This window comes from Condylura cristata, unplaced genomic scaffold, assembly GCF_000260355.1.
Source record: "Condylura cristata isolate star-nosed mole 26May11 unplaced genomic scaffold, ConCri1.0 scaffold00012, whole genome shotgun sequence".
Taxonomy (NCBI): Eukaryota; Metazoa; Chordata; class Mammalia; order Eulipotyphla; family Talpidae; genus Condylura; species Condylura cristata.
In genome coordinates this window covers 19391076-19402484 of record NW_004567113.1, presented here as the reverse complement: position 1 = coordinate 19402484, position 11409 = coordinate 19391076, and the positions used below count along the sequence as shown (strand labels likewise).

At 34.8% G+C, this 11409-nt stretch overlaps 1 protein-coding gene across 4 annotated transcripts in view; it reads left to right on the top strand.

Moving 5' to 3' along the window:
* Positions 1-3750: 3750 nt before the first annotated feature.
* Positions 3751-11409, top strand: part of EPGN (epithelial mitogen) — an 8500-nt gene continuing 841 nt past the window's right edge. Inside the window, exons 1-4 of one of the 4 annotated variants that reach the window (XM_004681212.1) lie at positions 3751-3849; positions 4312-4401; positions 9494-9614; positions 10332-10484. In XM_004681212.1, coding sequence (XP_004681269.1) covers positions 3807-3849; positions 4312-4401; positions 9494-9614; positions 10332-10484 — 407 coding nt within the window. In that variant the 5' untranslated portion in view covers positions 3751-3806. The remainder of the gene's footprint in view (positions 3850-4311; positions 4402-9493; positions 9615-10331; positions 10485-11409) is intronic. The other 3 variants (XM_004681215.1, XM_004681213.1, XM_004681214.1) reach the window with 3 other exon arrangements.

Sequence of the window (11409 nt, the reverse complement as noted above, 5' to 3'; positions counted from 1 at the left end):
ACATGGAAAAGGCAGAAGCTGCAATTTTAAACCCATTGTTTGGTTACTGATAATTTCTATTTGATAGAGGAAGAAGTCGACCCTGGAGATTACTTAACAAGTCCAACCATGACCAAATGGAAAATAAAACTGGATTTGGAATTCAAAGCAATGTCTATTGGGCTTATGTGAGCCAGAACCCACTCTGATTTCATTACACAAATCTCCCTGTTCTCAGAAGCCCCTCCACCCACACCTACCTTACCCACCAATAGTTTCTGTTATCACTGTATTTATATATTCTACTTGTGATTTAACATGCACTTCAAATAAAATCTGTCCAGAAAGACTGCTGCAAGCTTGACCAAGTCCCACCCTGAGCTCTGATAGCTGTTTATGCACATATTCATGGCAGGTATCACCCCTGCCTCTTACTGTAATTAGATACATGCTTTCCTTGGTTCCCTTTGGTTCCTTAGGGTAGTGTCTAAGCATGCATGGAGTGCACTTATCCCAGTACCATCGATGTTGTGAGTATTCAGTATGAAATAATGAATGCAGCTGAGCTAATGAGAATTATAGAAAAGTTGATTGAGAGCAAAGCTATGAGCTGTTGTTAATACCCACCAAAATTTGATTGTTAGTGAAAAAGCAAGAAAAAATAAAGAGGAAAATAAAGGGTAAAAGGAGAGGGGGAATGAGTACATTACAGAAATGCTTATACCAAGACGAGAGAAATGGATACACTAAAAGTACAGGATGGAAAGTGATGGCAGAGTTGCTTAGCTCTTAAGATTCTTTTTCTTTCTTATTCCGAGCTGCTCTAAAGAACATCAAAAGGACACCTGCACCTATATGTTTTTTGAAGCACAATTTACAGTAGGTAAGCTAAGGAAGCAACCCAGATACCTAAAAGTAGATGACTGGATCAAGAAGATGTGATATAATTACATAATGGAATATTACATAGCAATCAAAAATCATGTTGCCCTTTGCAGCAACATGGATGGGCCTGGAAGGAATTATGCTCAGCAAATTAAGCCAGAAAGAAAAAGAAAACTATCAAATGGTCTCACTTGTGGAGGAATGTAGAGAAAACAAAAAAGGAATCGGAAAAAAAAAAGTAATAAAGTAAAAATCAAAATCATCAGGCAAAGACATTCTGTAGGGGATGAAGAGGGAAAATTGACCAAGACAGGGATGGGAAGAACACAAGGGACTATGGTGATGGAGCGTGGATGAATTGGTGGTGGGAATTTCATGGAGAACCCATATATTGTCCAAAAATGAAGAATGATATTCTGAATATATATATATTTAAGGTTTATTTGTGCATACAGAACTGGGGTACAGGCCAGAGGCTCAGGGGTGGTGAGAGGCTTCACCAGAAACAGAGTGGGGAACAGAACAGGCAGATGGACGAAGTATGCTGCTGAGGGGAACAGCGGGTGAGTCAGGAGAGGTCTGCCACACCATGTGGTCACCTCCGGGGCAGGCGGGAATCGAACGCATGCAGAAGTGGCTTTAGATTCTCAGTGCTGTGCTTTAACCCGCTGCGCCACCAGGGAGGGCTATATTCTGAACATATTTTTTAAAAGTTTAAAAAAATACTCAACATTACAAAAAAATGAATAAAGATATCAGTGAGGTCCCATTCTTCAGGGTTGGATAAAATAATTTTCTGATGAAAGGGTTTAAAAAGGGAAGCTAAGAGATTTTTCCATTGAGTATGAGATCCATCACTATGAGTCCTAGAGGAAAAGAAGCATGTGAGGTCTCTTAGAGCCATTTTCTGGTGTCAGCCTTTAGCTAAACTGGTAGGTCACTTTGTATGTGACCCAGTTCACCAGAACAGGGCAACATCTAGAGAGATAGTATTCCCTTTCTGGTAGACCAAATATACGGGAAGGTCACAGTTCATGTAACAGATTCTCATGGCAAAGGTAATTTATTTAAAGGTTGGTTTTAGGAGATAACTAAGGGAATTCCACTGAGGTCAGTATGCTAAATCCTACCAGAGGACATGGCTGTGAAAATGTAAAGGACATTTGGTACAGATAACCTAGATTTGGAACATGGGTTCAAGTCTTGATTCTATTTCTTTGCTCACTCAAGACAGATTCATTTAATATTTATTATATGTCAGATACTAAATTTTGGGAGTTAGGTTTACCAGAGAAAGAATTAAGTTGTGAATGAAAATCTTATGCAAAATGCCATGCCAATGCACAAGCACCAGTTAGTTATTACAAAGATGGTGACTATACTCTAGCCTGGCCTTGGGTGGCGGGGGGTGGTGGTGGAATTAACATTAGCCCCAGCATCTCTCTCTAGAAGTGACAATTATAGTTTATTTCGTTTATTGTGAATTAATTTTATAATTTCATTTCTCACCAGAGGTGCTGAAGATGATTATTTCAGTTGTAATTTGAATATTATTTTCCTGGGAAAATATTATCAAGTAATTGTCTTAATTATTTTTTTAAAGCCCACAAAAGTAGAAATACAAAATGTAGACACATTTAAAGTAATCCAAGTGCCATATATGTTTTTTTTTAATTTAAAAACGATGACTCCCATGGTAAGTGATTGCCCAAGTTATAATGAGTTCAACAAGCTCATTCTTGTGTGATTTCTACAGCCAAATTCATATTTGAATAGTAAAAGGAATCCTTTCTGGTAAATTGTATTTGCCTAGTAGACATTATATAAATGATACTTTTGACTTACTGAAAAGATTTTTCAGGTAAAGGAAGTATGAGCAATTGTAATTTCCATGGAAAAAGTCACAACACGTCTGCAAGAAGTATTTATAAATATTTATAACAATTTGGAGCAAGTGAAAATTTATGGGAAGTACCGTTGGTCATAAAATGTCATCACAAGAATTACATGTTTGATTTTTTTAAATGGCACTTTAATAATCCTAACTAGGTTAACTGAAAATTTGAATGTTATGTTAAATTTAAATTTTACTGCTAGTTAGATATACCAAAATCTATGAATTTATCTTGATGGAAACTTTACCACCATCCTCATCATTGCTGTGTTACTAATTTTCTAGTTCTCTCTAGTCTAGTCTACTCATTGGGGCACAGATTTAGGCACTGAGGTACTAGAATTTGGTAGCCCATTCCAATTACCCAAAAAACAAAAACAAACAAAAAAAAACCCAGAATGACATAAAGGTAAATGCTTTACTATTAAAAAGAATTATTTTTATAAAACTGCTAAGTCATGAATTAGCAAAAATTGAAATGGAATAGTAAACCTGTGTTTTTATACAAATGTAGTTGTTCTCCCCTGTCACAAAATTACAAAATACCTGATAAATGTAACCTTAGATGTCATGAAAGGTAAGTAGTGTGACTGCAGCTTCAGGGATGTTTCTTTCAATAACAGATTGTGCTGTTTCCTATTTGGCAAATACCAAAACTCCTCTTTGTTGATATCCTATGTTGGTTCCTGGGTCCCCAGCATTTCTGGAGCTGGTACATTTCTGTTAACACCATGGGTCCTTCCCTGAATTCAATTTTTTGTTGTTGTTTTAAATACTTTTACATACATGATTATACCCACAGGTAACAGGAAACCTGTGTTTCAAAAGAAAGCTTGATCACAGTGCGAGATAACACAGGTATCCTAAGTGTGTGAGTGCCTGAAGGCTTCATGCTGCTGCCAGAAGTACATTTCTCTTTGATTGGTAAGAACGGCCAGATGACGCTTGGTGAAATATAAATGCAAGAAGGACTCAGACAGCGCAATAAAAACCTTCCACCTGTCGGGGGAGGAGGATAAGGGAAAGATACTGTTACGAAGAACAGGAAATGGCTTTTGGAATCCCAGTGTCTATCTATCTCTTATTCAATGGTAAGTCATTTCTTTATGTGTTGTTAATTTGATATCAGTGTAAAGTGTGACTAGAATTTGTTTTCTCAGAATGACTTTTAACACTTGTTCATCATGACAAAGATTGAGCAAGGAATCTGAATTTATTCAGTAAACTCTTACATATTATGTTCCTTTTTGGATATGAAAAGATATCTTTTTTTGGAGACCTTTAAATGTTTGCATTATACAATTGAAAAGTAGTTGATACTTATTAACTACTATGTAGTAGCATCCTTGTGGTTGAGTTAGAAAATAAATGTACTTACGTTCTCTTATAAAATATTTTCTAGAGTTACCAATTCAAAGGAGTAGGTATGGATGTGAAACTTTTAAGCAAGCTCCCTGACCAAGCTGAGAACTTCAAGTGTAAATGTGTTAGAAATAGAACAAAAGTGAGAGCAAGGAGAATAACTTTCCATCTCCCTTTCTGCCTTCACACAGCAGTAACAGTACTGACAGAAGCAGCAACCATCTCTGTGACACCCCCAATCACAGCCCAGCACAGTAACTGGACAGTTAACAAAACAAAAGGTATTTTCTTTACATTTTTTGCATTTTAAGTAACTTTAAAAAAAACATTGAAATAAATTTGAATTGTGATAAAAGTAACATTGGAAATTTGTAAATATATTTTTATTACTAGGAAATCCACTCAATTTGTTAGCAAAGAATTGTCTTTGGGAAAGGAGGATGTTTATGTGAGGAATGAAAAGTTGTCTTGGTTACTGTCCTGAATGAGAAATAAACCACATTTCTTGCTTAATTCTGGCCTGTGGAGGGGCAGTTTGACCCTTCTTGACATTCTTGATGAGTGACGTCATAATCTGATTAATTACTAAGCTCTGCAGTGAAAGAAATTACAGCTACAAGATGAAGGCTTACTCCGCTTTTGCTCATCTTCGGAAAGCTCTTTTTCCTTGTTTGTTTTTTGAGACTTCTGTTGTTTTAGCATATAGCACATTTCCTAAACGCTTGTGCCCAGATTCTTTTTTGTTGTTATTGTTGATGGCGATGATGTGCTTTCTTTCCGACTTTATTATTATCATTAGCCTAGCTTTGGCTGCTGTTAAGCATCAGCATTTTTTCAAACCTGTTTGAACTCTTAGAAGTGAACTTGGAAAGCTTGTTACCTGCCAAGGCCTGTGTACGGGGTGGTTGTGATTCCCACAGAAATCGCCCACTGCCTTCCGAAGGGAGGACTGGCGATGTGACAGAGCAAAGGAAATTGCTTCGCGCTCTCAGAGCTTGGAAACTATTGCATTTCTGAATATGAGAGGGTACTATTATTAAATAGTCACCATTTAACATTTTAAACGATTTTATGTTTTAATTTATTTTAAAAGATTTCATTTATTTATACATACAGAACTGGGCGACGCCAGGTGCAGGGGCGGTGAGAGGCTTCACCAGAGTACCGAGCAGAACAGGCAGATTGACGGGGAGGTCATAGAGGTCTGCCGTGTCATGTGGTTCATCTCTGAGCCGGGCTCGAACTTGCACTGAAGCATTTGCAGCTTGCTTGTTGTGCCACGAGGGAGGGTCCTTAATCGATTTATTTAAATATCTTATCCATTTAATTTTTGATTTTCTGCCAATTTGAAAACATAATCAGTGTTTTAGAATAACATTTAGCTAACTTAATGTCTTCTGACATGAAAGAAGAAATATTTTACTTAGAAGATAATACCCTAAAGAATCAAAGAAGTGTAGATTTCAGTCAGTGAGGGCTTTGCCATAGTTGGTCCAGCTCTGCTTTTTTCTTCCTTTAGAGTGAGCTGCAAATGATATTCTCCAAGTTACAGATAATAAAAATGGAAAAAAGGAATTTATTATATTATCACTATTTTTTCCTGTGCCTCCTTGATTAAGAATTTTAATTTTTCTTTGCTTTTTATTAGTCATCTGAATCTAGTATTTCAGGGAATTTTTAATAAATTTATAACTAACATTCTCCTTGGAAGAATGATGACTCTCTAGTGTACTCTTTCTTTGGGAATGTCTTCATTCTGTCTTCACATTTTCTAGCAAATTCTGGCTCAGCTTGGTTAAGTAGATTTGTTTGGTCCCAAAGTAGGAAGACCTAGCAAAGTTTATAATTTCCGTATAATGGGAAATTCTCAATGCTTCAAAGTTAATTACTTAAATGAACACAGATTTTACAGTAATATTGTGTGATCTCAACAAAAATGAAGTTATATAACACAAAATCTTGTTGGTGCCTTAGTAGCTAAATATTTTGTATTTTCAATATAAAAAAGAAGCCTTTTTTTAGTTTTACTTTTTCTTTCCTTAAAAGAAATAAGTAAGATTCTTTTACGCTATTTTGCAAAGCACATATAGTCTTTAATAGTATAACAAAGGGTGACAAAATGTTTACTCATACCAATGACAAAATGAAATGCCACTAATTTTGCTTGAGAAAAATTTAAGGACTGATAGTTAAAGTTTACCAAAAAGGATTCAATTAGGCAGTTTTATACAAGAGTCATTTTCAAGGATGTTATAGGTATATGTCGTTAGTATGCCAGTGAATTGAATATAAGCATCCTAAAATATATACATTTTTGCCAAAACACAGCTTCTAAAAGGGAAACTTCCCTTAAAGAATTTTCTGGACACTTGACTTCAAAATTTTACACAGTGTGATCATTTGCAATATTAGAGTTAGAATTAAAACCCAGGTTTTTAAATTCCAGATTGCTGTTTTCTCTCATTATCTCATAATGCCTCTTAACTGAGTAATTGTATCTCTATACCTTATGTTGAATAAATTAAGTTAGAGCATAAGTTGTTTCTGGGTTCTCAGAAACATCATAAAAATATCTCTTTTGAAATTAGCGAAAACACTTTTTTTCCTATTAACCACTCATGGTAGAGAACCTAAGAGGAAGAAAGAATTCTCATCTACTCCTCTTTGGGAAAGTAACAGAAATCACATCATTATCTTACAAATGTAATCCAAATCTGTCTAAATTTGTGTTAGAGCTTCTGTAGTAATCAGCATTTGGGAAACTTTACTCAAAATAACCTGCGAAGACTAGAATCAATACTGCCACCTTTTGGCAAACTTGTACCTCTATCTCATTATGTAGATTTTTTTAACATTATACATACATACATATATATATATATATGTATATATATACATATATACATATATATACACACATATACATATATATATATACATATACATATATATATACACATCATTCATCATTTTGTATATTTTTTCATCTTGGTTGTAATCCCTGTGGACTTCATTATGTAGTTTTTAAAGAATTAAATAATCCACTTTCACCCCTAATTAATTAATGATATATCTAGATAATATTAACCTAACCCTTGTAAATATAACCAACCATGGGACTCAATCAACAGTTCAAAAGACAGAGCACCCAAATAATATTCCTAAAAATAAATATTTCTTCTGTTTTGTCTTGTTTGAATTTTAGTTCATTTATCGAACACATATAAGTAAAGACATGTAGTTGTCTTTCTCCATGTGACTTATTTCACTTAGAAGAATCACCTCAAAGTTATATCCATGTTGTCACAAATGGAAAAAAATATATATTTTTTATAGTTGAGTAGTATTCCGCTGTGTGTGTGTGTGTATACATATCTATATCTCTCTATATCTATTTTACATTTTTATATTTTCATTTTTAATGGGTACTTACATTGTTTCCATATTTTGGCTATTGTGAGTAATGAACATCAGGCAAATATATCTTCTTAATATTTGTCAGATAAATATGCAGAGGAAGAATAGTTGGATCATATGGTATCTGTTTTAAATTTTTGGAGCAATCTCACTAGATGTTTTCCATAGTGACTGTCCAACTTATTTTCTATCAACAGTATGCAAGAATTTCCTTTTCCCCATATTCTCACCAATACTTATTGTTTCTTGTCCTTTCAATAAAACCATTCTAACTGGTGTGAGTAGATACCTTATCATGGTTTCTATTTGCAGTCCCCTACCAATAAAAGATGATGAACATGTATGGATGTTCATCCATATGGATGAACATGGGTGAAACAGCTACTCAGATCTTCTGTCCATTTTTTCTTTAAAGATTTATTTTATTTGTGCATACAGAACTGGGGTACAGGCCAGAAATGCAGAGGCAGTGAGTGGATTCACCAGTGGCAGAGTGGGGAGCAGAACAGGCTGACTGCTGAAGTACACTGCTGAGGAGAGCAGTGGGCGGTCAGGAAAGGTCTGACGTGCCATGTGGTCACTTCCGGGGCAAGCCTGGATCGAACTCATTGTTAAAGTGGCTTTAGCTTCTTAGTGCTGTGCTCTGACCCGCTGTGCCACCAGGGAGGGCCACTTCCATCCATTTTTTAATAAGCTTGTTTGGTTTCCTTTTTGTTGTTGAACTTTAATATATTTTTTGTTGTTATTGAGTTTTAATATATTTTGGATATTAATTCTTTATTGATATGTAATTTTCAAATATTTTCTTACATTCAAAAAGGTGTCTTTTCATTTTGATGATGTTTTTCTTTTGTTATGCACATGTTTTTAGTTTGGTGCTGTCCTATTTATTTATTTTTGCTATTGCTTTCTTTGCCATTGGAAATGATTGCCCAAAGACAACAAGACTAATGTCAAAAGCTTATTTTGTTGTTTACATATATGTATTTTATTGTTTTAGGTCATATACTCACATTTTTAATTAATTTTTGTGCATATTGTATGATTAGTGAGTCTCAATTTTTATTGCATGTGACTTCCACTTTTTCTAATGCCTTGTATCTAAGAGGCTTCCATTTCTCTGTTGTATGCTTTTTTTTTTTTTTTTAAGATTTATTTATTTGTGCATACAGAACTGAGCTACAGGCCAGAGGCTCAGGGGCTGTGAGAGGCTTCACCAGAGACAGCGTGGGGAGTAGAACAGGCAGATTGACGGAATACACTGCTGAGGGGAGCAGCGGGCAGGCCAGGAGAGGTCTGCCTCACCATGTGGTCACCTCTGGGGCAGGCGGGAATCGAACTCATGCCGAAGCGGCTTTTAGATTCTCAGTGCTGTGTTTTAACCCACTGCACCACCAGGGAGGGCTCCTGCTCTTTCTTGATTGTCGTTATGTATGTGGTTTTATTGCTGGGTTTTAAATTCTCTTTTACTGATAGAGATGTCTCTCTTTCTTCTAACATCATACTATTTTGATTAATTTTTAATATAATTTCAAAAAATTTTGGAATTTGCTATTGTATTTAATTAATTTTAGAGTTTATAGTATGGTTTGAAGTTAGGGAGCATGATACCTACATTTTTGCTAGCCTCCCCCCTCCCTTAGGGATTGCTTCAAATATTCTAAACAAACACAAAACACCTTAGATTCTAGCAGAATGGTGATTATCAGAGGGGATGGGAAAGGGAGTCAATTATATAGTGGTGGATAAAAATTACATATTAATGGGAATCACAATGCAGCCTGTACAGATGTCCAATTATCATGCTGTGAACATGAAACTTATGTACTAATATAAACTGTTGTTACTCCAATAATAATTTTTAAAATAAAGTTCTCTTTACATATACATTGCAGATTACTATGAAAAATATGACTCACTCACTTCATCTGTTAACATTGTATTTCCTTTTCCTAGCTGACTACACTGAAGGACATATAGCCTTGAAGTTCTCACATCCTTGCTTAGAAGATCACAATAATTACTGCATCAATGGTGTTTGTGCATTCCATCATGAGCTGGAGAAAGCCATATGCAGGTAATTACAAAGGTCTTTCAAAGTCCATAAAACAGGAGGTAAATTTATGCTTCTGGTATTTCACCTGGTACATTTTCACACACATCGCTCTCATCTAGCATAAGGGATGCATGATCTAAAGCTGACTCATCACTTATTTATATTCTAATAACTAAGGAACCTTTTTCCTAAGTTACTTGATCCTCACTACTCAAAATATGGGTCAGATCAATAGCATCTCTGTAATTGAAGGCTACAGAACTTGCACAGAGCTTGTTAGAAATGCAAAATTTTATGCTCTAACTCAAAACTACTAAATAAACCTGTATTTTAACAACACAGAGAAATGAATCTGAGTTTTCAAAACAGCAAAACACTCCAAAAATATAAAGTCATAAAGCAACTAAGACACAATATTAAGGATAATTGATTTATTAAAAATCCTGTGATGAAAGAGGTGGTGAACAGTTTTTTAGATCAACTCCTGCACTAGGGGGTTACTATCTGTCTTTCATCTACCACTGAGAGAAGTTGCACTAATATGGACCTTAATGAAATTATTATTGTAAAACACAGAGCTTCTTAAATACCTTTTATAGATTGATTTTCATCTGGTATTTGCCTTTTTAATTTTGATTAGTTCTTTTCTGTTAAAATTTTCATCTTTGAAATTGGTCACCTTTTTGCATGTCTATTATCATGAGTTTTAAAATTATACATTCTTTTATTTTTTTAAAGGTGTTTTACTGGTTATACTGGAGAAAGATGTGAGCACTTGACTTTAACTTCATATGCTGTGGACTCTTATGAAAAATACATTGCAATTGGAATTGGCGTTGGATTATTATTAAGTGGTTTTCTTGCTATTTTTTACTGCTATATAAGAAAGAGGTATGAAAAAGACAAAATACGAAGCCATGCTTTCATCTGGACAAATACATATTGAGCCCTTACAATATGCCAAACATTAACCTGTATAATTTTTAAGTGAAAATAAGGCTATCAATTGGCACATGCCTACATATATTTTCATAATCCCAGGCACGCGGGAAAGAGTTACATGCCCTTGTAACAGGACAGCTCCAATTTCCAGTTTACCTTCATCCTCTTCTATCTGCTTCCATCAAAGTCACAAATATAGAGGAAGGTGGACCCCACACATAGAGACTGTATCTTGGTCACCATTAGATATTTAGTGACAAATACCATGCCTGGCACACAATAAACACTCAATAAAATGATCAAATTAACAATCAAAAAGTGAGTATTAAATGAGGAAAAAGTGGGGTAAACATGGACATTTTTCTCCCTAGACATTAACTGAGGTTATAGAAAGAGATATTGTCTATTACTAAAAGGCCAAGAAAAGAAGCTTGTTCCACAGTATAACTATTATCTACTCATCCTTTCTGGCTTATCTTAACTAAAGGATTTAATTTTCCCTTAAATGCAAGTGACTAGTGAAAAGTCAAAAAGTAACGAAATATACTAAAGAAGAAACTACAAATACATTTCCCACTGTGTTCTATTATCTTAGTCACCATTTTTTTGAATGACCAAAGACTGATTAAAAATAAGGACAATTTTGTTTGTTTAATTATTACATCTTAAGTAATAGTTAATAATTGTATATGGTAGATCAGTTAATACTGTTTTATCAGTTGCCTAACAGACTGGGAAAGCTAAAAGGATAAAAGGGGATAAAAGGATAAAAGACTTTTTTTTTTTTAAAGATTTATTTATTTGTTTATACAGAACTGGGGTACAGGCCAGAGGCTCAGGGGCAGCGAGAGGCTTCACCAGAGACAGAGTGGGT